Genomic DNA, 26,889 nt, shown 5'->3' on the forward strand with positions numbered 1-26,889 from the left:
CCCAGTGCCTAAAAACAGGTTTGGCAGCAATGCTGGGCTATAGTAGTGGGGAAAATGTAAAACTAAATGTCTTACAGATGTACTGGCTTTATTTTAAAATGCACGTATAGCTGTTTAATCTTTTTATATGTTATACTTGTCTTGTGCTTCAAATTGAAATTGGATAAAGATGGTCAACAAATAAGAATCATTTAAATGATACACATTAAAAAAGACAAATTGTTTTATTCAGATATACATTCATAATAAAAACAAGTTACAATACACCTTTCTGAAATGTAAATAATTACAAAATCACACATAAGTTATTTAAAAGTTAAATATTTACAGTAAAAAAGTTGAAGGTCTCGCCTGTGTTCAAAAGGATAGATTTCAGTCTCCAACATCTTTCTGAGCCTCTGAAAAGATCAGGAATGACAAATTACAAAGTAGAAAAAAAATGCAAAAATCGTTAAAATTTAAACTGAACCTACAAAATAAAGATTTGTCATATTGTAGGGAAAAAATTAAATCGGGGGGGTACATTGTGTCTGGAATTCCTCCTGAAAACAGTAAGGGGGGGGGGGAATCTTCCTTAAATGAAAGTGTGCCTAGCAACAGTTGTGTACTGTAGCCTAATGCCTCGTATACACGTTCAGATAATCGTACGAGAAAAAAGAAATAGCTTTCAACTAGCTCGCACGATAATCTGATCGTTAGTACACAGCTTTTGACAGCCGATCACGACAGTTTGTCCAACAAAATCCGAAGGCACAAAACACAAAAACTTGTGTCGTACGATAGCCTAGCGAACGACAATTGTTTAATCAGTACAGTATGCATCCGAAAAAAAAAAAAAAAAAAAACCACACAGACAAAAGACCACGCATGATCAGAAACACAAAAATAACCCTAAAAAGCCTGGCTGCCATTGTTTGTTTTGCATTATCCGATACATAGCTACGCAACCAGGAAGCTTTTCCAGAATCGTAAAAAAAAAAAAAAAAATATATCATACACCAAGTACGCATTGTTGAATTCGATATTAGTATCATGCAACAAAAATGCAAACGATAAGTCGTACGATTATCTGAAGGTGTGTACGAGGCATTATAGTGTATATCTGCAGTGTGAGATCTGAAGTACTGATGCCCCCGACTTCTATTCTCATGAGATTTATACTACTTGGTGAGGTCACTACTGTGCTGCTCACAGTTCTCCTTGCTAAAGGCTCCGACATGAGGACATACAAAGATGGAAACTTCACCTTTTGAGTCACATTGCAGAAACACCATGCAGCAAAAGATTTAAGTACAGTGCCTTGAAAAAGTATCCATACCCCTGGCAATTTTCTACATTTTAGGTTACAACCAAAATCGTAAATTTTTTGTGGTAGACCAAACACAAAAGTGGCACATAATTGTGAAGTGGAGGGAAAATGGTAAATTGTTTTCAAAATGGTTTTCAAAATATTTTACAAATCAAACATCTGAAAAGTGTGGCGTGCATTTGTATTCAGCCTCCTTTACTCAGATACCCCTAACTAAAACCTAGTGGATCCAATTGCCTTCAGAAGTCACCTAATTACTGTAGTAAATAGAGTCCACCTGTGTGTAATTTAATCCCAGTATAAATACAGCTGTTCTGTGAAGCCTTCAGGAGATTTGTTAGAAAGTCTTAAGGCCCGTACACACGTACCGATCGTCGGCAGACAAGCGTCGGTGGACGAAAGATCTGCCGATTGTACGCTTGTTAGTATGGTGCCTCCGACAGCCGTCAGCGCACATTCTGCCGACAAGAATCTGTCTTGCAAGCATTAAAATTTTTGTATGCCGACACCAGAGCGGCCGATTGTTCGCCAGTCAGTACAGAATTCGGCCGACAGACCGCAGATTTGCAAGACTGGGCATGCTCAGAAAAGAAAAAACACAGGGAAAGTTAACCATTACATGACATCACTTCTGCAGTCGGCGGACAAAATTCTTGTGCTGTCTTTGCACTTTTCAACCGACACCGACAGCCCGGGGACAAAAGACGGCCGATCGTTCGCCGACGATCGGTACATGTGTACGGGGCTTTAGTGAACAAACAGCATCATGACCAAGGAACACACCAGACAGGTCAGGGATACAGTTGGAGAAGTTTAAAGCAGGGTTAGGTTATTAAAAAAAAAAAAAAAAAATATCCCAAGCTTTAACATCTCACAGAGCACTGTTCAATCCATTAAACACTGCACATCACCCTGAACACACCATCCCCCACCGTGAAAAATGGTGGTCGTGGCAGCTTCATGTAGGGGGGATGCTTTTCTTCAGCAGGGACAGGGAAGCTGGTCAGAGTTGATGGGAAGTTGGATGGAGCTAGATACAGGGCAATCTTAAAAGAAAACCTGTAAGAGTCTGCAAAAGACTTGACTGGGGCAGAGGTTCACCTTCCAGCAGGACAACGGCCCTAAACATACAGCTGGAGCCACAATGGTTTGGATCAAAGTATATTCATGTGTTTGAATGGCCCAGGTAAGTCTAAATCTAATTGAGGCAAGCCTTGAAAATTGCTGTTCATAGATGCTCTCCATTCAATCTGACAGAGCTTGAGCTATTTTGCAAAGAATGGGCAAAGTTGGTAGAGACATCTCCAAAAAAAAGACTTGTAGCTGTAATTGCAGTGAAAGGTGGTTCTATGAAGTATGGACTCAGGGGGGCTTAATACAAATGCACTCCACACTTTTCTTTTTTTGGGGGGGGAAGGGGCAATTGAGTACTGTCCGTGATACTTTTTTTATTTGCACTAACATACAAATTTTTCAGGACAAGCTTTCGGGTATGTCCCCTTCATCAAGATCCAAGCAGTACGGATCCACAAAATGTTAGCAGCGTGGTAAAGAAACACAAAATCTCTAAGCCAAAAGGAAAAAAAAAAGAAGGAAAAAACCAAAACAAACATAAGTTTAACTGGGTTGGTAATAAAACTAACTTGATTAGTGAGATAAGATAGAGGGAGAGTTGAAGACAGGGGAAAAAAGTCACGGAGGGGGGTCGTAAAACTGTAGGATAATGAGTAAGGAAACCCATATCTAAGTTTAAGCCGTTATTTTTTTGTGTCAAAAAGAAGTATTCTTAATTCAAAAGTTTTCCTTTCCTGCATGGTTCTGAAATTCCCTTTAAGAACTAAAACATTGAGGTCTTCTATAGTGTGGTCCGGTTGTGAAAAATGATGTCCCACAGGTGTGCAGAAACTATCTTCTTTATGTTCCTTGATGGTGTGTCTGTGCAAATTCATCCTCGCTTGCAACTTCTGTCCTGTTTCTCCTACATAAGATCCTTTGCTACATCTTTTGCATTGGATGAGGTACACAACATTACTGGAGGTGCAGTTGTATGATCCCATAATATTAAAGGTCCCATTTGTGCGTGTGACACTTTTAGACAGATTTATCTGGTTGCACAGTTTGCAGCGTTTTTTATGGCAGGGTTTGCTCCCATTATTTGTGACTTCATAATCAGAATGAAGTTTTCTGCTGATTAGTTTATGTCTGAGGTTGGGTGGTTGTCTGAAAGCCAGTATTGGAGGTTGTTGGAATATTCCTTTCAGAGTTTCATCTTCTGTTATGATGGGTTGTAAATCTTTGATTATCTTTCTTATCCCTTCTAGTCCTGGATTGTATGTGGTGACTAGAGGCACACGGTTATTTGTTTTTTTCTCTTTGTATTGGAGAAGATTTTCCCTTTGGGTTTTCAAGGCTGTGTTTATGCCGGTGTTGATGGTTTTGTCTTTGTAACCTTTCTTACGGAAGGAGTTTGCTAGTGTTCTGAGATGTTTATCTCTGTCTTTTGGGTCTGAACAGATTCGGTGGTATCTGATGGCCTGGCTGTGTATGATGGCCCGTTTAGTGTGTTGGGGGGTGAAAACTGGAACTGTGGAGATAGCTGCATCGGTCAGTCGGTTTCCTGTATATTGAAGTATGAAGCTTGTCATCCCTGATGTATACTGTGGTGTCTGGGAAGTTGACATGCCTGCTAGAATAATCCATTTTAAGTTTGATAGATGGGTGAAAGGTGTTGATCAATAAAAAAAATTGTTTGAGATTTTCCTCACCTTCTGTCCATATGATGAAAATATCATCAATATAGCGATATTGGGGGGGGGGGGGGGGGAGGAAAATGCTTCCCATGATGCTAGGACATTTTCCCTGCACAATTCTTGGTGGGCCTGAAGGGAATTTCCCCCCCCCCCCCAAGTTTAAACAGTAAAGTACAACTGTAATGGAAACTGACACTGTTAATACTTGCCTATGATTTGTGGGTTCTCATCACCTCCTCCATGTCCTCCTGCCAGTTGAGTGCACTGACAAACTTCCTGGTGATGTCACAAAGATCTCCCAATTCTGCCACATCTCTGCTATTCCTTGTTTGAATTTTAAAAGGACCTACTAGATCACGGTTGATCAGAAGGCGGGGGACTCTGGGTCGCACCGCATTGACAATGTTGGCAAAAGGTTCAACCTGAGGGTTTAAAAACAGGAGTCATATGCTGGCAATATAGGTCGAAATCAAACATACAATAGGAGCCTACCTAAACTAACCAGTCTGTTTGAATCCTCCATAAGACAAGCTGAAGGACAGACAGTGTTTGCCGACCTATGCTTCTGAAAGTTTTTTTTTTTTTTTTTTTTTTGTGCGTCTAGCTGTTGGGACTTCGATTTTCAAATCACTGACTTAGAAAATGCATGTAAATCATAGTCCCGACTTCATTTTGACCCTACTTACCATGTTTCAGTGTTCGTACAAAAGAGAAGGCAGTTGCACTCCAAAAAAAAACCTTAGACCTGAAATATGAGCAATGCATATTCCTCTATAGTGTGCATTTATCTCCAATAGGAGCACAAAACGTAATTTCTGTCTGCTGCTTCATTCCTCTGCCATCAGCAAGAGTCACTTCTGGACAGCACACAACCTGTGATTGACTCGGTTCTATTCCCGTGTGCTGTGTGAAAGGTGGTGTGGTCCTTCCCTCCAGTCAGCTCTCAATGAGCCCTACTGAGCAACTTCTGCTCCACACCCCATGTATTCTGAAAGTTCAGACAAGCTTTATAAATGTTAGACTTGAACAGCTGCAGAGAAGACTGCAGATAAACAGTTACAACTTATAGGAGGATTTAATTCACCTCTGCGTATCACTTGAGGGCAGGCTTTTCACTGAATATATTTAAGGGTTTACAACCATTTCACTTGTATTGAGACACCAACAGGTGGGGAGGTTCTCTTTTATACACAGTTCAGACCATCACAGCTGCAATTATACAGTACAAAAAAAAAAGGCATGTTAACAATTGCGCCAGAAGAAGCACATGCACCTTTTCAAAAATTTGAAGCGACCTGGCAATATAGAGGATAATGTGAATGCCATTGTTGTGCACAGCAGCACAACGGCATACACATCAAATGAGTGTGCAAGCTCATATTCAGTTCAAGTCTTTTCTAACATATAAACTTGTGGCTGCTATAGTGATCAGATAATCGATTTCAAATTGAAGGCAAGCAAAGGGCTACATCCGACCAACTTTCCCTCCCACCGACCCCAAGGATGAGGCACTAGTCCTCCCACCGACCCCAAGGATGAGGCACTAGTCCTCCCACCGACCCCAAGGATGAGGCACTAGTCCTCCCACCGACCCCCAAGGATGAGGCACTAGTCCTCCCACCGACCCCCAAGGATGAGGCACTAGTCCTCCCACCGACCCCCAAGGATGAGGCACTAGTCCTCCCACCGACCCCCAAGGATGAGGCACTAGTCCTCCCACCGACCCCCAAGGATGAGGCACTAGTCCTCCCACCGACCCCCAAGGATGAGGCACTAGTCCTCCCACCGATTCCCAAGGATGAGGCACTAGTCCTCCCACCGATTCCCAAGGATGAGGCACTAGTCCTCCCACCGACCCCCAAGGATGAGGCACTAGTCCTCCCACCGACCCCCAAGGATGAGGCACTAGTCCTCCCACCGACCCCCAAGGATGAGGCACTAGTCCTCCCACCGACCCCCAAGGATGAGGCACTAGTCCTCCCACCGACCCCCAAGGATGAGGCACTAGTCCTCCCACCGACCCCCAAGGATGAGGCACTAGTCCTCCCACCGACACCAAGGATGAGGCACTAGTCCCCCTGTTGTACCAATGATGCAATACTCCTCCCACTAATGCCAAAGATGCACCATTTACTTCCACTGTCGCCAAGACAATTTCTACTCCAATGGCCAGTCTGGCCAAGACAATTTCTACTCCAATGGCCAGTCTGGCCTTACAAGTCTAAAAGGACAGTAAGCTGACCCTTTTGTTTAGAAAGTTTGGAGATCCTTGTTCTATCCCCCTCATCGTCCAACCCATATACTGAATTTTACATAAAAATTGTATGTTCTTACATACACCACAAATCTAGTGTTGCCATTTACCAGTTGTTTAATGGTATATGCATCTGTGGACATAGATTTATTCTCCTGGGGTTATCCAATAAGCTTACAACAAGAGAATCTTGGACCACTATACCTATACATACCTTTTATGGATAACTTTCACAGTTGGTCATTGGAGATACACCAGGCATTTAAAAGATGCCACACATTAGTAATCATACGATTCATTCAGAACCTTGAACAAGTTCAGCACACTGCACCCTCTTAATTCAGAGTTTAAATAAAAGACCTTGCACGTATGATTGCACTCCTAGAACATTTTCTGGATAAGACAAAATAGAGCAAAAAGTAAAAAAGGTACCTCTAAAGAAGTTCCCATTACAATCAGTAGATCTGCCTCTGGAAAGTCTTTTGAAAATTGGTCAAATGTTTTTGGAAGGTCTTCACCAAAGAATACGATGTCAGGTTTGACAACTCCATAACACAGATTACAACGAGGAGACTTGTCATTCATTATACAATCCTTTAGAAAGAAGAAAGTACAAGGAACGCAGCTTAGCAACAGGTATTAACTTAATGAGAACCTTCAGTCAACCCCCCCCCCCCCCCCCCCCAGGAAGGAAGTCCAAAATATACATATTCTTCCATTTACATGTTATTACTTATATTGAGGTGGTTTATGGAGAGAAATATTATGTCAGGTGTGAGTGTTGGAAGACATCTAGATCATTCTCCTGCAATACCCATACTTTTTTTTGATGTATACTTGTCTTGAAAACTGAAAAAGGAAAAAAGAAAAAAGAAAAAAGAAGAAAAAAAAAAAAGGAAGTAATTTTAAAGTTTAAAACACATACACTTGCCATTCCAATGATCCAGCGCAGTCCTCACTGATCCTCAAGTTCGTGGCACCACCATTTTGGATGTGGGAATCCGGCTGTAACTTCCGGCAGCTTAACAGCCCCCCCCCCCCCCCCGCCGCAAGTCACACTCAGCCCTGTGAGTGTCCCAGGATGTTGTGGGTGGGGGCTTAGGCAATCAGAGCAGGTACCATGCCAGATCTCCCCCCCCCCCCCACACACACACCAGTACTTACCTATTCAGGTGAAGTTCTGCTTTAAACTTCTCAAAAGCTGGGGAATGCATGGGCAGATTTTGTTGAATGAAAAATGCATGTCAAAATGGTCAGTGGATTCAGAGAGAGATTCAGTCAGCTGAAGTTGTAATCAGATCTTGGGGGGGGGGGGGTCCGCAAGGACTGCTGGAACCTTCTAGTTCCACTTTACTCTAAGGGTTAAATGTATACATGCGACATCTATTTGGAAGAATTTGGTCCCCTCAGGGCCTGTTTTACCCTTTAAAGCCGCCACCACTGTGCGCATTGCAACTCTTTTCCACTCTGGTCAGGTTTGGTGGTGGTGGCTTTGCTAATCTCACAACAGTGACACCTGTAGGCAAAACCAGGCACTGAATACTACAGAAAAATCATTTAGGATTAAGGCTAGATATTTTTTTTTAACTGGCAGTGGTTAAACAAAAAAACAGTGCTGTACTTACATGTATGGCAACAGCAATATCAGGTTTTTCACAGATTTACAGCAGATAATACAAATATACTGCAGGATAACTTTTTTATTTTATGTAATACTGAGAGGCAGAGAAGCTAGCCCTACCTGAGCCTTTTTTGCAGGGAATGAGGTGTAACACAGATGACATGAGGCAGAGGAGAATGTTCCATGAGCTTCAACTAGTTTTTTTGGAGGAATGCCAGCCACTAGAAAAAAAAAAAAAAAATAGGCAAAATGCAACAAATGTACGCATTTTTATTTATTTATTTTTTTAATGCAACCTAAATATATATATATATATATATATATATATATATATATATATATATATATATATATATATATATATATATATATATATATATATATATTTTTTTTTTTTTTTTAGTGCAACAATGTATTTATGGATATTTTTATTTTAATACAACAATGAACAGTATTTTTTTTTTTTAACATTATGCAGTACTATGCATGCATTAAGCTACATTTACCTCTATAAAAGCCTATGGATGGCTCAGAAGAAAGGCTGCAGAAGGTACACCAAAAAAAGCCTTCCCAGGGTTACACAGCCTGGAATAAATTTTCTGGGTGGTTTGTACAAGGAGTTTTTTTTACAGTCTACAAAGAGGAAGACTATGATAAAAGGACAACACCTTAATGGCAAATCCCTAGCATTTGGGCTACAGCCAGACTTTCTGCCTGCCGTTCAACTGGCAACTGTGGTGACACCCACCCAGGGTTATCTCCTTCACATAGGTTCATCCAGGCAATTTCTCCTTACCCCCACATAGCAAAAGTTTTTACCACAAGCCTAAATTCAGGTAAAAAAAAAAAAAAAAAATTGCAAGGTCAATTTATGCCGGTTGTAGTTTCTCTCTCCCCCCCCCCCCCTCCCCAACAGAAGCTTACTTCTTTCAAGGCCATCAATGTTCTGCGTATAGCACCTTAGCAGCAAACCCTTCTCATGTAGTAGCCGCACAAAGTAGTGGATATAATTAGGCTTGTATTTCCCAGGATACAACTCTTTGGCAAGGGCAAAGAAAGGTGTTGGATTGTACGTGAAAAAATCAATGTCAAAAATGGCTTCTGGGTACGGCACTTTGTACTTCTTAAGATTGTCATACAAGCCCGAGCCTGGTGTCCTGCAATACAGGATAAAATCAGTTACATGTTACAAGTTACAGGCACAATTTTCTAATCCTTCCTCAGTTTTCAGTAGTGGTCTTTGGTGGCAGAGTCTTCACCAAGTTTATATCTCACCAATAAAATTAACCCCCCCCCCCCCCACACACACCCACTTTTTGGCATAGTTTTAGCTAAAATTCAGAGCTGTGCTAGCTAGAGAAACCCAGTTTTTAGAGAAATTACATACAATGTATTTTAAAAGTTTATTCTGAAAAAGCAAGTTTCCTGGTTATCATAGTTATGTATTCGTTTACTTACTGAGTGACTAGTTTTACTACTGGGGCAACTGGTTTTAATACTTACTGTGCGACTCCCGCCTTTTCTGGGGCAGTTGAAATACTTTTTGCCCAGCAAACTCCACCACTTTCTCTCTCTACATCCCCTTTTAAACTGCCAATGGAGCATCAAAGGGGATTAATAGTGTCACTTACATTAGGGTGAGCCTGGGCACACATGGCACGCCTAATCACCCTGTGCGATGCCGATTCCCCCTATTTCCTGGCACTCGTCTCTCCCCAGCATTGCTGCCAGCTTCCCTCCGCTCCTTTCCCACCCACTGCTGTGGGTGATGTTTCAGGGTGGATGAATATACACACAGTGAGTGATCGGTACAGATCACTCACGTGTTCACTCTTACTGAAGCATAACTATTTACTATGCTTCAGTTTGTGTACAGGAAGCCACTCAACACAACACTCCAATTCATTCACTGTCCAGTGCAACTGAGGTTGCAGAATAAAGGGACTGGGGAAGCTCTGCCCTTAGTCCCTTTCTCTGTTTAGACCCTTGATATTTCAGCAAAGCCCCCATAAATAAAAAAAAAAAAAAAAAAACCCTACTGACACCGCTACTGAAACCAATCATTGCTCTGCTGATATACATGCATATGCGTTTGTGCTCTGGGGTGCACACCCTAAATCTAACAGCCTGCGCACACCAGTGGTCACTTGGTGACAGCTCCGAGTCTGCCATGCTGCAGACAACACATCCAAGATGGCGGTGTCCAGCAGCAGTTTCAGGACTGTTGGATATCTAAACAATGTAGAATTATTACAGGTAAAAAGCATGCATAAAAATACATTAAAATGCACATAGAATCTTAGGAGGATTTTTTTCTTTTTGGTCGTCAACATGGATTGTAACTTGTGTAATCGTAAGGTTTATTGATGGACACAGCATAGGGAGACAACTCTAGTCACTGCATTAATGATGGTTCCATAGAATGTTGTGAGACAAAAAAGGAATCACCCTTAAAGTATAAGGTTTAAGTATTAAAGTATAAGGTATTAGTTTTGTATTGAGTGCAGAGGGATTAGAAAGCTTGTCAGTTTGTATTGCTGTCTGTGCCCGAAATTCACCCTCTGTATATGCCCGGTTTACCATCATCAAAAATGAAAGTAAAAGAAAATCCCAAATTTTAGGTTGTCCCCAGAAGAGAATTAGAGGGGAAATCTTCCTAAGGGGACAATAGTACTGGTGACCTAGGGGTCCCCCCAAGGAATTGCCTTAATTTGCAAGATTTCCTCCCACTTCCTTTGGCTATGGGACAGAAAGTGAAATCTCTGCAAATCACAGTGATTCCCACCCTCTCAACCACACACTGAAAACGAATGAATGGCACCCTCGTGCATTTAATCACAGTGAATGTGTGGGAACTGCAGGGGAAAAAAAAAAAAAAAAAATACATGTTCAAAAAGACCATGAAAATGTCCCTGCGGCCGTTTTTTTGAAAAGGTGCATGCACTTTTTTTGGGAAAAACGCCAAGCACAGCAGCCCATTCATTTGAATAGACTGCTGTGCCCACGCATTCGGGGCCTGCAAAAGTGCATAGGTGTGATCCTAGTGTCAGGGTTTCAAAATACATCAGTGATGGAAATTCAGATTTTGTGCCCATAGTTCGTTGGAACCATGGCTGCGGGGCTACAGCAGGTTGAATCCCATGTGTAATTTCAGATGTAGAAAGGAGCTTAGAACAGAAATTTTACATTACAGAAAATTTGCCACATAACCCACCTAAAATCCGGAATGCCACTTGGCGTACTTATTCCAGCTCCAGCCATAACAATTATTTTCTTACAAACCTTCTTCAAAATTAGATCAGCAACATCTATCAAAGTCTTGCATTTTAGAGAAGATGGCACACCTTTTGTTTCAGGGTTTTTCTTTTTTAGGGTTGTCTTGCTTAGTTGAGGTGTTCTAGGGAAAAATAAAACTGGTTAGAACAGAAGCACTTGTTTTCAGATCTAGGTATTCCTAATACAAAACTCATTGGCTGTGGCTTCATCATCCAATAGTGCATAGTCATTTAGCACCAAACAAGGTCAGTATAAGCAGAGCCTCTCATATTTCAAAAGAAAAAAAAAAAACCCCACACACAATTTAGAACAATGTTTAGAAAAACAAATTAAATCCTAATCTTGGTTCAACCCCCTAGGATAGATGGCAGTCTTTCAAATGTGATTTTTTTGTTAAGAAATACACTTTCATGAATGGGGAAAAAAAAAAAACAAAAAAAAAAAACCACACAGAGTAAAGTTAGCGCAATTTTTGTTTTGTAGAACGTGAAAGATGTTACACTGAGTAAATTGATACCAAACATGTCATGCTTTAAAATTGCACACACTTGTGGAATGGCAACGTCCATACTTAAAATTTCCATTAAAAAGGTTAACCGTTACCTGTTTAGAGTTAGAGGAGGAGGTCTAGTGCTAGAACTATTGCTCTCGCTCTAACGATCGTGGGGATACCGCTCATGTGTGGTTTAAAACACAGTTTACATATTCGGGTGCAACTTGCATATGCGTTCCCTTCTATGCATGAGCACAGAGCGTTTTTTCTTCTTTTTCCTTATTTTATTCTTACACTGTCTATTTAAAAATCCTCTTTTGATCACTTTTATTGCGGTCACAAAGAATGCAAACATCCCTTGTGACAGTAATAGGCAGTGACAGGTACTCTTTATGGAGGGATCTGGGGTCCAAAAGACCCCAAATCCAAGTCCTTTGCACTTTAAAGCATTCAAAAAACGCCAATTTTATCTGGCGCCTTCAAGGCTCCAGTACTCAAAGTAATGTCATGACATTGCTTCCGAGTTTTTGCATCAGAGACCTGATCAAACAAATTCAACTTTGTTCGGGTCTTCGGCCCGGTGGGATGGGAGAGCCGGGCGAGCTGTGGGACATCCCCTCACACTCCTTGAAATGACAGCTGAGTGGCTGCTAAGCCGCATCAGCTGGCATTACAAGAAAGCTGACCGTCAGCTCTAAACAGCACTGGGGTGATGCCTCTAGCTGCAGATACAACCCCTTCAAGCTGAGGCCACATATTTGCGTTCTGTGTACGTGAAGGGGTTAAATTAGGGGAGGTCTTGTCAACGCAGACCTGAAACTAGTCACTCCCCAATTCAATAGGTAACCTGTCAAAGTAGACCTGACACCATTCACTGTCTAATTCAATAACTACAGTCCAGCACAGAAAGCACCACAAAGTAACCTATACAATCATGTTGGGCATCCCATTCCAAAGCCACAGCATTAAAAGAATAAGCTTCAGGAACCTGTTAGGTGTTCCACCCGTTTTTATGAATGAACGAACTACAAGTACTGAGAACCTTTGCGGCTGTTGGGCTTATAGATCTCAATGAACAACCACGGCGCTGTGATAGTGCCTTGATTCTTCCAGTTAGTGTAAGATGTACAGGCAGACAGCTTACACTGACAAGTCTGCATGACACCAGCAATCTGCTGATCACAGGTCTAATGCTTTCCAGGCTCCTAAAACAAAAAATTATAGTAAAATGCTTTTTTTTTTTTTAACTTGTAAAAGAATGTGCGTTAATTGTATTTTTAAAAAGGTCAACGTATCCTTTAATAAAGGAGCCGCCCTCCCCTTTGTGGCTATTAACAGCTTCTAATATTCTGGGTAGACTTTCCACAAGATTCTAGTGTGTAAGGGAATTGATGCACATTTGGCCAAAAAAAAAAAAAAAATTATAACATCTGTAGCAGGTTTTCCAGGCATTGGGCCTGATGTGGGTTTGCCATTGTTATCGGTTATCTCTCCAGTCCGTGTGAGCTGCGACCCTGGGTGTGAGAACTGACACATTGACAACTCCGGCATCTTTGTTTGGTTGTTTTATTGCATTTTTAGGGGATAGGAGGAGAAGGAAATGAGTGGGATACTCCTTTGGCTCGACTATGTACAATTCTGGGACATTCATAGCAAAAATGCCCGTTAGCGCTGTCTTGACGCCAGTCCACACTAGCCAATGCTTACTGGCGCTTTGAACACACTGTATCTCTGAAAGCGGTGCTGGAACTCCGACTTAAGTCTAGATGATCCAGGACTGTAGAATAATGAACTTCTGACACTGCTGGCACTCACAAGTCACTGACTACTCCCTCCAGCCTTGCACTGACTTGAGGTAGCTTGTTGCGAATTCCTGTATGGCTGCAACTCTTAACTGAGGCTCTACACACTGTGCACTGACTCTTCAGGGCCCAAACTGCAGGCGCCCCCCTTTAACTCTTCAGGGTCCCCTGACTAGGTACCCCCTCTGTCACTTCAGGGTCCTCTACCTACCCATATGGAAGAAAAATATATTTCCAATATATTTAGGGGAAAATTTTTTAGAAATATATTGAATATGGCCAAAATTGTAGCATTTCAAATATATTTCCAATATATTTGGGGGAAAAAAAATGAATTTTTTTTAAAATATATTTTTCTTCCATGTGGGTAGGTACCCCCTTTAGAGCTAGCCGACACTTGGATCCTAGAACCTTCTCCAGAGTGGTCCCCACTGACACTAGGCAGACCCCCAGGGGCAATCCTCAGTACTCACGACCTGTATAGGCTTTCCTGGGACTGAACCCCTCTTTCCCTCCACTGGTTCTCGGCACACCGGATCCCCGCAGCTCATTCCAGCATCCTCTGGATTCTCAGACAGCACTTAGAGACATCCACTTCCTCAAACAGGAGGAGAGACAGCTGTTCTCTCCCTCCTGGGACTCTGCTCCCACCAAAGACACTGAGCCACGCACTCCCCTCAGGCTTATACACACTCCAGAATCCATTGCAGCAAAATCTGCCTTCTGGGGTAGTTACAAGCCTGAATGTGTCCCCGATTGGGTTTCCTCCACTGCCCTATGAGAAGCCTCTCACAGAGCCAGTGGGGAGACTCCCTTCTCAGCAGACACACCTGGAAGCCATGACATCCTAACCAAAAAGCAATCATGGCCCTGCTGTTAGGCAGACAAGGCCCACCATGGATTTACCTAGCACCTACCTGTAGGGTGCTATACATCAGTTACTGATGGATGGTTTGCAATCAAAGTGTTTTAGTTCATCCCAGAAGCTCTCAATAGGATTGAGGTCAAGAATCTGTGCAGACAAGTTCCTCCGTACCGTGGAACTGGATTTGTGTACAGGGGCACAGTTCTGCCGAAACAGAAGACAGCCTTCCTAGACTGTTGCCACAAGTATGGGAGCCCACAATTTTATATAATATCTTTGCACTATATGCTGCATCATTAACCTTACCCTTATCTGGGTGAGGGTCCACAAACTTCTGCAAATCGTATTATTTGCACGCACCTTCTGAGCCAAGCCCCCTTTGTGTTCTTGAGGAGACGCCAAGGCTACATTCCCACCTTTGGGTTTCATGGATTTTACCAAATGTATCAGAGCACCACAACAGCCAACAGAGATCCAGGAAGAGGGCAATAGCTGAACGTAAACATTAGGTTAAAAGACATCTAGTGCTCTCCGTTTTAAATGACATTTATTGTAAAGTTAAAATAAACCTACTCACAATGATGGCACTTTCCTAGTGCCTGAGGAACAGCAGACAAACATAATGCACGGTGTGCTCGGATGTCTCGATCCTATCGGAGCGTCTCGGGTGACGTCACAGTTCCTCTCCCGTACGCGTTGCGTCAATGGGCGTGACTTCTTCAGCGGGGTACGGAGAGGGCGGCACCCGCACGCTTTTTAACAGCGCTGCCTAGCAACCGGACGCTTCTCCCTGGGCAGAAGTGCAGACACTTCCGTCTCCATCTTAGAAGTGGGAACCCGCCCAACTTCCGGGAGGCACCGGAACGAGCAAGGCTGATTAATGTAGATTCGGGACACTGGAGGCTTTGACCACGGAGCAAAGCACCCCAGATCCACCAAAAATTATGCTGGAAATACATTATAATTATTGCACATGTTCCATGACACTGCATAAAAACCTGCAACAAGCAGGAGAAACATAACCATATAAAATGTATAAAAATATGTATTTAAAAAGCAATTGCTCCTAAAAAGGAGATAAATAATTCTCATTTCCAATCTCATTATTATAAATATATAAATAAGGACGCACACCCACGAAACTCCGTATGGATCTCAACATTTACCAGCACCAATGCATAAATAGAATAAATATAAAAATACATAACATATTAATGCCAATCTAAAAACACAAAAAAAAAAAATCTATTAGAAATAAAACAATTTAAATCAAAATCCACGTTGAGACCCCCTGGAACCAAAACTCTAGTCTGATATATCCAGAAAGATTCTCTGCAACTTAATTGTCTTACAAAGTTTCCTCCCCTCCAATGACGAGTTGTTTTCTCTATACCCCAAAACTTCAATCCGGTAGGGTCACAATGATGATACCTCTTGAAGTGTTTGGGGACGTTATGCTTATCTTTACCCTGTCTATAATCTTATTCATATGTTCCCCAACACGTACATGTAATGCTCTCGTGGTTCTACCCACATATTGGTATCCGCATTTACATTCGAGCATATACACTACACCCTTTGTTTCACATGTAATTAAATCTTTGAGGACATGTACTTCTTGTGTAGCTGTGGCCAAGAACTCTTTTCTTTTAATATTACCTTTGGAGGTTTTACAGGCAGCACACCTACCGCAGGCATAGAATCCTTTTAGGGACGGGAAAAGCCTATTGTCAGATTTCCCCTGGGGCTAATCGATCTCTAAGCGTTGGAGCTCTACGATAAACAAACCTCGGTTTTGCAGGGAGAGCTGGGCCTAATATCCTGTCATGTTGCAAAATAGGCCAATACTTTGCAACAATATTCTCGAACTTCCTGTACTTGTTGAGATCCATACGGAGTTTTGCGGGTGTGCGTCCTTATTTATACATTTATAATAATGAGATTGGAAATGAGAATTATTTATCTCCTTTTTAGGAGCAATTGCTTTTAAATACATATTTTTATACATTTTATATGGTTATACGTTTCTCCTGCTTGTTGCAGGTTTTTATGCAGTGTCATGGAACATGTGCAATAATTATAATGTATTTCCAGCATAACTTTTGGTGGATCTGGGGTGCTTTGCTCCGTGGTCAAAGCCTCCAGTGTCCCGAATCTACATTAATCAGCCTTGCTCGTTCCAGTGCCTCCCGGAAGTTGGGCGGGTCCCCACTTCTAAGATGGAGACGGAAGTGTCTGCACTTCCGCCCAGGGAGAAGCGTCCGGTTGCTAGGCAGTGCTGTTAAAAAGCGTGCGGGTGCCGCCCTCTCCGTAACCCGCTGAAGAAGTCACGCCCATTGACGCAACGCATACGGGGGAGGAGCTGTGACGTCACCCGCGACGCTCCGATAGGATCGAGACATCCGAGCACACCGTGCATTATGTTTGTCTGCTGTTCCTCAGGCACTAGGAAAGTGCCATCATTGTGAGTAGGTTTATTTTAACTTTACAATAAATGTCATTTAAAACGGAGAGCACTAGATGTCTTTTATCATCTTTTTTTTGGGATGCAAAACTGCTGAGAGTTCTGGAGTTGGCTGCAAAGCATAGGAGATTGGGTTTAGCAGAAGTCCATCTGATATTCACCCTGATTTTAAGCGCAATGGCCTTTAATGGTCGAGTAATGGAGGTGAGAGACTTGTACTAACTTTGGTGAAGGATCACGATTGAAGTGGTGCATGATATTCATCCTTTACAGCACGGGTCTCCTAATTTCCCATCTTTGTGCTTAGCCGTGTGAAGTTTTAAAAGAACTGTTTTTACTCTCATGGACATTTTTTGTATACCTTCAGCAACTTATGCGATTTATTGTATGCAATTTAGCGCTGCACCCTCTTTGTATATATATATGTTCATATTGGGATTTGTTAGTTTTGTCCTTTACCGGTGTTCAGCTGCTTATTTACCATTTCAAGGATTAGAGCGCTGAATAGTTTCCTTTTCCATTAAAAAGGCTGCCATTAAACCTGGATACACACTATACAATTTTTGTTTATTATATTTACCTTCAATTATGTAGTGCAAGGGCCTGCCTGATTGCATACAAATCGAAAGTGTTTAGATTGGATCTCATTATATGGTTTTGGTAAATCTAAAAGGAAAAAAAATCTAAAAAGACAATTGTATAGTGTGTATGGCCCATAAGCATAACCTTGTCCATATTCCTTTACAAAAATTGTAATTGCCATGGTTTGATGGTGAATAGTGGAGGTCTCTCAGAAATCAAACCATACAAGTCTGCAGCAATAGATTACGCACACCCCAGTCTGTAAAACATTTCTACCCATCCCCATAAAAAAAAAAAAAAAAATATGTTGTCTACCTTACCTGGTGTGACCTTGCTTATCAGCCACAGAAAGCCGATTAATACTTGTTAAGATGTCCTCTGGCGGAAAAATAGGATTAACTGGAGTTTTTGAGGTTGTGGATTTTTGCCTGCTAGACTTGACTGAACCAGAAGAGGAAGTTGAAGGTTTTACCGGCTTATTCCATTTGTCGATATACTCTGTAGCCATTTTTGGTGACTGGAGAACAGATGCAGAACTTTTCATAGCCTTGGATACTGGTTAAAAAATAAATAAAAATGATGTACTATATGTTAGTCCAAAACTTATTATAAGAGAACTGGTTTATGAAATCATCGTGCTGAACAGGTGGCCAGATATCTGCAACCACACTCTGCAATACCAAAAAGGAGCAATACTGACCAAAGCGAAACTTTTTTTTTTTTTTTTATTGTTTGCATCATGCTCTTGTAGCACCTACCTAGGAGGGTGATAGGAAAAAGCATATAGGTGGCTCTGTCTGCATATCAGGGGGGCCTGATCATTTAGTTAGGCTGTCACATGTTTTCAGGTGTGACCCGTTAGGCCGGGGAGTCTCCCCACTGTTGCCAATGAGGGCTCTTACTGGACAGTGGAGGAAACCTAGCCAATTGCACACCAGGGCTTACGGCTATCTCAGTGGGCGGAGTTTACCACAATGCACCCTGGGATGAGTTAGAAGTCTGAGGGGAGCATGTGACAGGGCGTCTTTGGTGGAAAGCAGAGTCCCAGGAGGAGGGTGACGGCTGTCTCTCCTGTCAGCACTAGTGAGGGTGTCCTGGGCAGTTGGCCTAGAGGACAAAGGTTGAGCTGGGCTGCAGAGAGGTATCCAGAGTGCTGTGGACCGAGTGGAGCTGCTGGGCAGAAGTTTCGGAGAAACAGTGTCGTGAGTACTTGAAACCGCCCAGGGGGTCTGCCTAGGAGAGGGGACCACTCCAGAAGGTCAGAGGGCTCCGGGAGCCAGCTAACCAGTAGAGGAAGGCTTAGAAAAAGGGGGTGCGAGTGTCTAAGCCCTGAAGACAAGTGAGTGAAAGGGGACGCCGGTGTGGGCCCTGAAGTGTTCAGCAGTAGTACAAGTAGCTACCTCAGCAGGAGTTCTTAAGGGAGCTCAAAGAGGACTTTAACGCAAGAAAGCAGTCCAAAGTCAGTTTGGAAGTTAACAGGCAGCAAGCCAGCATTAACCAGCATCTAGCCAGCACCACTCTGCATTTTTCAGTTGTCCCTAGCAATTTGTGCATAGTTGAGCCAAAGGAGTATCCCACCCATTCCCTTCTCCCATCGAAGTTCTCAATGAATACAAAAACCCAAAGATACTGGACTGGACATTGTCTCAGTGCTTACACTTGGCGGACCCATATCCAGCAAAACGGCTGGGAATCCTGCTACACTCTTAAGAGCAGATATGGTGTGGGGCACTTTGGATGCATTCACCTGCCATTGCTGGATGTCCAATGTGTCCATGTGCCTTTAAGTGGGACCCCTCCTGGCAAGCAAAGAAAGATAGAGAGACTCTTCTCTGGGAGAAGACCGTGATCATTGCTAGCGGCTATGTAAAAACCGGCAGACTTTCAAAAGAGAAAGTTGTCAGGACAGGCATGCAAACAAACTCAATGAGGCGGGGTAAGGGTACAGAATCTGAAGAGCAGCACATTTTTACCTGTCTCCTTACTTCCAGTTGTAAAAAGCCTGTTTGCAATGCCTTGTATACTCTAAGACGATGTGAAGAAATATATCCATATTCAAAACAAGTATTCAGTGAACAACTCTTGGTCAACAGTGTCCATATAATCAGTCCAATTCCCTTTAGTCTGAGCATGCATAAACACCATACATTATCCAATTCTTTGTAAAGAGATTGTGGAAAAATGCCCAAGAATCACTCAAATATTCAAATATTGTGTCCACTGTGGGTCACTGCCACCCCCCCCGAGTATCTCCTTAACAGGCAAGATGGACCCCTGCTAAGCAAAAGGAGGTTAAATAGCTCTTAATCATAAATAATGCTCACTTTGGTTAACGCTAGATAGCTCAAATTTAAGATGGAAAAAAAAAAAAAGCCTTATAGTGTATACCAGTGGTCCTCAACTCCGGTCCTTGGGGTCCACTAACAGGCCAGATTTTAAGTATTACCTTTGGTAGAAGCAGACTAGAATACTGCAATCACTGAGCAGCAAATGAGGTCACCTGTGATGCAATTTAGTTCTCTTGCAAACCTGGCCTGTCAGTGGGCCCCGAGTTGAGGACCACTGGTCATACATACATACATATTTCAGCAAAATCTCCATATACAGCAAACGCTGTACATTCATCCAAACCACAAGTAAAATGGTGCCCGTTCACCGCCCAGCATGAGGACGTTGTGGATTGAACCAAAGTGGGCATTATTTATGCTTTAGCACTATTTGACCTCCCTTTGCATTGCAGAGGCCATCTTGACATGTGAGGAGATACCCATTTGGGCATAACGTTGGGAAGATTGATGCACAGTGGCATATTATCGGAGTGGTTACAATATCTGGATATTGGAATGATTGGGCCGTTTTTGACAATCTCTTCATGAAGGATTGGATCATGTATTGGGTTTAGGCATGCTCAGTAAAGCAAAGGGGTTTGATTATATGGACACATTGTTCACCAAGAGTTGTTGTCACGGATAATGGAGTTTATGTGATATTTATGCACAGTATCTATTCATGCATGTTTTTCTAAACAGATAGTTCAATTTCACTTATTTGATCTGAAGGGGAGCGACAGACATACAGAATTTCTTTGTTTGTGTGGTGATGCAGTTCAGTGATAACAGCTCCTTTTAGGGGGATATCACTTGCAAAACAACACACAATGGGCCCAAACGACTAGTGCATTACATAAGGTTTATTGGAGAAACCAAATAGCCAAAATTATTAATACTCACAAAACAGAAATAAGACACACTCTGATGGTCAAACAACGTGGCGATGGATGACCACACAATTGACGATGTCAGCAAGCTAATGTGTTTTGGGGATGCATCCCCTTTATCAGTTGAGCTAGGAGGAAGGGGGATGCATCCCCAAAACACGTTAGCCTTCTGACCTTGTCAATTGTGTGGTCATTCACCAACACGTTAATTGACCATCGGAGAGTGTCTTGCATATTACTTCTGTTATTTGTGAGTATTAATGTGGCCATTTGGTTTCTCCAATAAACCCTGGGTAATGCACTAGGTGTTTGAGCCCCCTGTGTGTTCTTTTACAGCTTTTTGGTTGGATATCCCTGTCTGAGGAGGGCTGCACCTCTAAAGTATTTGCCCTGGGGTTATAGACTGTGCATATGTCCTGGACTGGAGATTGTTCGTTTGAGCAATAGAGAAATGGTTTGTTGGATAAGATCACTTGCTCTTACTTTTTTTTTTTTTTTTTTTTTTTTTTTATTTAGGGCACCATTATGATTACTACTCCTTTTAATAAATAGCTGCTAAGGCAAAGTTCCCTGGTATACATAAAAACAGTCAAACATTTTTTTAAAAACCTAAAATGTGGACAAAAATATACATACATACATACATACACACACAGTGGGTACGGAAAGTATTCAGACCCCCTTAAATTTTTCACTCTTTGTTATATTGCAGCCATTTGCTAAAATCATTTAAGTTCATTTTTCTTCCTCATGAATGTACACATAGCACCCCATACTGACAGAAAAACACAGAATTGTTGACATTGTTGCAGATTTATTAAAAAAGAAAAACTGAAATATCACATGGTCCCAAGTATTCAGACCCTTTGCTGTGAGACACGCATATATTTAATTCGGGTGCTTTCCATTTCTTCTGATCATCCTTGAGATGGTTCTACACCTTCATTTGAGTCCAGCTGTGTTTGATTATACTGATTGGACTTGATTAGGAAAGCCACACACCTGTCTATATAAGACCTTCCAGATCACAATGCATGTCAGAACAAATGAGAATCATGAGGTCAAAGGAACTGCCTGAAGAGCTCAGAGACAGAATTGTGGCAAGGCACAGATCTGGCCAAGGTTACAAAAAAGATTTCTGCTGCACTTAAGGTTCCTAAGAGCACAGTGGCCTCCATAATCCTCAAATGGAAGACGTTTGGGACGACCAGAACCCTTCCTAGAGCTGGCCGTCCGGCCAAACTGAGCTATCGGGGGAGAAGAGCCTTGGTGAGAGAGGTAAAGAAGAACCCAAAGATCACTGTGGCTGAGCTCCAGAGATGCAGTCAGGAGATGGGAGAAATTTGTAGAAAGTCAACCATCACTGCAGCCCTCCACCAGTCGGGGCTTTATGGCAGAGTGGCCCGACGGAAGCCTCTCCTCAGTGTAAGACACATGAAAGCCCGCATGGAGTTTGCTAAAAAACACCTGAAGGACTCCAAGATGGTGAGAAATAAGATTCTCTGGTCTGATGAGACCAAAATAGAACTTTTTGGCCTTAATTCTAAGCGGTATGTGTGGAGAAAACCAGGCACTGCTCATCACCTGTCCAATACAGTCCCAACAGTGAAGCATGGTGGTGGCAGCATCATGCTGTGGGGGTGTTTTTCAGCTGCAGGGACAGGACAACTGGTTGCAATCCAGGGAAAGATGAATGCGGCCAAGTACAGGGATATCCTGGACAAAAACTTTCTCCAGAGTGCTCTGGACCTCAGACTGGGCCGAAGGTTTGCCTTCCAACAAGACAATGACCCTAAGCACACAGCTAAAATAACGAAGGAGTGGCTTCACAACAACTCTGACTGTTCTTGAATGGCCCAGCCAGAGCCCTGACTTAAACCCGATTGAGCATCTCTGGAGAGACCTAAAAATGGCTGTCCACCAACGTTTACCATCCAACCTGACAGAACTGGAGAGGATCTGCAAGGAGGAATGGCAGAGGATCCCCAAATCAAGGTGTGAAAGACTTGTTGCATCTTTCCCAAAAAGACTCCTGGCTGTATTAGATCAAAAGGGGGCTTCTACTAAATACTGAGCAAAGGGTCTGAATACTTAGGACCATGTGATATTTCAGTTTTTCTTTTTTAATAAATCTGCAACAATGGCAACAATTCTGTGTTTTTCTGTCAGTATGGGGTGCTATGTGTACATTCATGAGAAAGAAGAATGAACTTAAATGATTTTAGCAAATGGCTGCAATATAACAAAGTGAAAAATTTAAGGGGGGTCTGAATACTTTCCGTACCCACTGTGATATATATATATATATATATATACACACACACACACAGATGTATAGTAACTAAGTAGAACTACTTCACTACTGTACTTAAGTACCGAAAGGCGGTATCTGTACTTTCCTAGAGTAGAATTTTTTTTTCTCCTACTTCCACTTTTACTCCACTACATTTTTTCAAGGATTTCAATACTTCTACTCCAATATTTTTTTTTGTGCTGCATAGTTACTCGTTACAACTATAAAAATTACCACTGCCAGAACAGTAGATGGCAGGTTTCATGAAGCTCAAAACATGTGTATTATCAGCGCATACGAAAATAAATGCTACTGTATGTATAAATAAAAGCTGCATTTGAAATAATAAAAAAAACACTATGTTCAAACTTTTGACTTCTTTCTTTAATAACTATATAACACAGTACTTGTACTTTACTTTCAGTACTTGAGTAGCAATTTTTTTTTTCAAAACTACTGGTACTTTTACTTTCAGTACTTGAGTAGCAAAATTAAAAAAAAAAAAAAAAACACTACTTGCAATACTTAACCCACTTCAATACAGGGCACTTTGCTCCCTTCCTGCCCAGGCCAATTTTCCCCTTTTAGCGCTGTTGCATTTTGAATGACAATTGCGCGGTCATGCAACACTGTACCTACACCAAATTTATGTCATTTTCCCCCCACAAATAGAGCTTTCTTTTGGTGGTATTTGATCACCTCTGGGTTTTTTCCTTTTTGCTAAACAAATAAAAAAGACCGAAAAGTTTGAAAAAAAAAAAAAAAAGTTTTGTTTATGTTATACAATTTTGTAAATAAATACGCTTTTTCCTGCACTGATGAGCACTGATGAGATTGCACTGACAGGCACTGATGGGGAGGCACTGATGGGGTGGCACTGACGGGCACTGAAATCTGGCAATGATGGGCACTTGTGGGCAGCACTGATAGGGAGGGCAATGGGGGGCTCCCTGAGCCCTGATTGCCATCCCTGGTGGCCATAGTGGGCATCCCTGGGGTCATTGGTGGGCATCCCTGGTGGTTCTAGTGGCATCCCCCCCCCCAGGGTCTGCACTGGTAATCAATGATCTGATTACCAGTGCCTACCCCCCTGTCAGGGGAGCCGCCGATCAGCGCTCCTTTACTCGTGCCTGTCAGGCACGAACTAAGGAAAGCCGATCAACGGCTGTTCCTGTTTATGTGACCAGCGGTGATTGGACACGGCTGATCACATGGTAAAGAGCCTACGTCAGAGGCTCTTTACCGAGATCGGAGATGCAGGGTGTCAGGCTGACACCTCACATCACCGCTCTGCGCGCCCCCGGGGGGCGCCCAGAGCTGTATTATCCTGCCGCCGTCATATGACGTCCGGTCAGGATAATACAACCACATTCCCGCCGTCAATCGGTTATAGGGCGGGCGGGAAGTGGTTAAGTACAAAAAATGTTGAATACTTTAGTACTTCTACTCAAGTCACTTTTTGATCGAGCACTTGTACTTTTACTCAAGTATGGGTTTTGAGTACTTTATACAACTCTGTTTATGTATGTATGTATATACACACACACACGCACACGCAGGGAGGCAATATAAATGTAACCATTAGTTCCCTGTAGCTGCCTACCTAGAGTGGCCCTTAAGAATTCATAGACCCTAGTAAAAAATGTGACGGGGGAAGTGAAGAGTTACTTTTTTTGTATTCAGTTTTATGTTAAATTATTCCAGCACACACTTTTCAGGGCAAAGCTGTTGAGATGCAAAATCTTTAGGAATTGTTTCAAGCGTTGAACTCCTGTAGCTTTGCCACTGACTACAGCAAAGCGACCTATAGAGAGCAAAGGAAGGCAAAAAAAAAAACTCCACATGTTACTCTTGTGAAAAGGCTTTTCCCAGTGAGAAGAAGAGCGGTTTTAAAATGGTCACCTTTTGACAGAGGTAATGACTAATATATTTAGTGTCTTCCCCTTGTAGCAGGGAGAATCGCTATGTTAACAATCGCTATGTTAACAAAGGACACAGCTATAGGCGTTTTATGCCATTCTGGAGGTGGAAGCTTAAAGGGGAGGAAAAGGAGTCTGTAAAGATAGCGGAGGCATTGCAGATAAAGCTGCAGCCATCTCTCTAGCCCTTATCCTCCTAGGCTGAGGTCTCCAAACTTGCTAGGCAAAGGACCAGTTTACCATAGCTCCCAACTGTCCCTGATTTGGAACAAAGTCCCTCTTTTTGGTCTGATCTGTATACTTTTATATAAAATGCACTTTTTAGCTTTCAAAAAAGGGCTAAACCTTTCATTCAGTTTCTAAATTGTTGCATTTTGAAATTTCAAAGAAAGTGTTAAAAAATATATATATTATTATGGAAGATATATGCATAGCACCCCTGTGGTCAGGAGGAGGATGAAAAGTGCCCAATCATTGGTATTAGCTGGTGGAATTATGCCCCATCATTGGTGTCAGTGGGGTTGGGGGGGATAGTGCCTCATATCAGTAAGGAGTAGTGTCCCAAGGGCTAGATGAAAGGAAGCAAAGGGCCGCATCCAGCCTGTGGGCCAGAGCTTAGAGAACACTGTTCTAAACTACAGGGAGTGCAGAATTATTAGGCAAATGAGTATTTTGACCACATCATCCTCTTTATGCATGTTGTCTTACTCCAAGCTGTATAGGCTCGAAAGCCTACTACCAATTAAGCATATTAGGTGATGTGCATCTCTGTAATGAGAAGGGGTGTGGTCTAATGACATCAACACCCTATATCAGGTGTGCATAATTATTAGGCAACTTCCTTTCCTTGGGCAAAATGGGTCAAAAGAAGGACTTGACAGGCTCAGAAAAGTCAAAAATAGTGAGATATCTTGCAGAGGGATGCAGCACTCTAAAATTGCAAAGCTTCTGAAGCGTGATCATCGAACAATCAAGCATTTCATTCAAAATAGTCAACAGGGTCGCAAGAAGCGTGTGGAAAAACCAAGGAGCAAAATAACAGCCCATGAACTGAGAAAAGTCAAGCGTGCAGCTGCCACGATGCCACTTGCCACCAGTTTGGCCATATTTCAGAGCTGCAACATCACTGGAGTGCCCAAAAGCACAAGGTGTGCAATACTCAGAGACATGGCCAAGGTAAGAAAGGCTGAAAGACGACCACCACTGAACAAGACACACAAGCTGAAACGTCAAGACTGGGCCAAGAAATATCTCAAGACTGATTTTTCAAAGGTTTTATGGACTGATGAAATGAGAGTGAGTCTTAATGGGCCAGATGGATGGGCCCGTGGCTGGATTGGTAAAGGGCAGAGAGCTCCAGTCCGACTCAGATGCCAGCAAGGTGGAGGTGGAGTACTGGTTTGGGCTGGTATCATCAAAGATGAGCTTGTGGGGCCTTTTCGGGTTGAGGATGGAGTCAAGCTCAACTCCCAGTCCTACTGCCAGTTTCTGGAAGACACCTTCTTCAAGCAGTGGTACAGGAAGAAGTCTGCATCGTTCAAGAAAAACATGATTTTCATGCAGGACAATGCTCCATCACACGCGTCCAAGTACTCCACAGCGTGGCTGGCAAGAAAGGGTATAAAAGAAGAAAAGCTAATGACATGGCCTCCTTGTTCACCTGATCTGAACCCCATTGAGAACCTGTGGTCAAATGTGAGATTTACAAGGAGGGAAAACAGTACACCTCTCTGAACAGTGTCTGGGAGGCTGTGGTTGCTGCTGCACGCAATGTTGATGGTGAACAGATAAAAACACTGACAGAATCCATGGATGGCAGGCTTTTGAGTGCCCTTGCAAAGAAAGGTGGCTATATTGGTCACTGATTTGTTTTTGTTTTGTTTTTGAATGTCAGAAATGTATATTTGTGAATGTTGAGATGTTATATTGGTTTCACTGGTAAAAAATAAATAATTGAAATCGGTATACTGTATGTTTGATTTTTGTTAAGTTACTTAATAATTATGCACAGTAATAGTCACCTGCACACACAGATATCCCCCTA

The 26,889-nt window shown here is 42.4% G+C and overlaps 1 protein-coding gene across 1 annotated transcript in view; it reads right to left on the minus strand.

The window, feature by feature from the left end:
• Window positions 1-4,268: 4,268 nt before the first annotated feature.
• Window positions 4,269-26,889, minus strand: part of LOC309554629 (NAD-dependent protein deacetylase sirtuin-3-like) — a gene marked incomplete at both ends in the record, with an annotated part of 64,144 nt that continues 41,523 nt past the window's right edge. The window contains 6 exons of the mRNA XM_082256348.1: window positions 4,269-4,481; window positions 6,746-6,907; window positions 8,055-8,155; window positions 8,859-9,091; window positions 11,149-11,331; window positions 17,737-17,971. Coding sequence (XP_082112474.1) covers window positions 4,269-4,481; window positions 6,746-6,907; window positions 8,055-8,155; window positions 8,859-9,091; window positions 11,149-11,331; window positions 17,737-17,971 — 1,127 coding nt within the window. The remainder of the gene's footprint in view (window positions 4,482-6,745; window positions 6,908-8,054; window positions 8,156-8,858; window positions 9,092-11,148; window positions 11,332-17,736; window positions 17,972-26,889) is intronic.

Source organism: Pelophylax lessonae, assembly GCF_965119305.1.
Source record: "Pelophylax lessonae genome assembly, chromosome: 4".
Classification (NCBI taxonomy): Eukaryota; Metazoa; Chordata; class Amphibia; order Anura; family Ranidae; genus Pelophylax; species Pelophylax lessonae.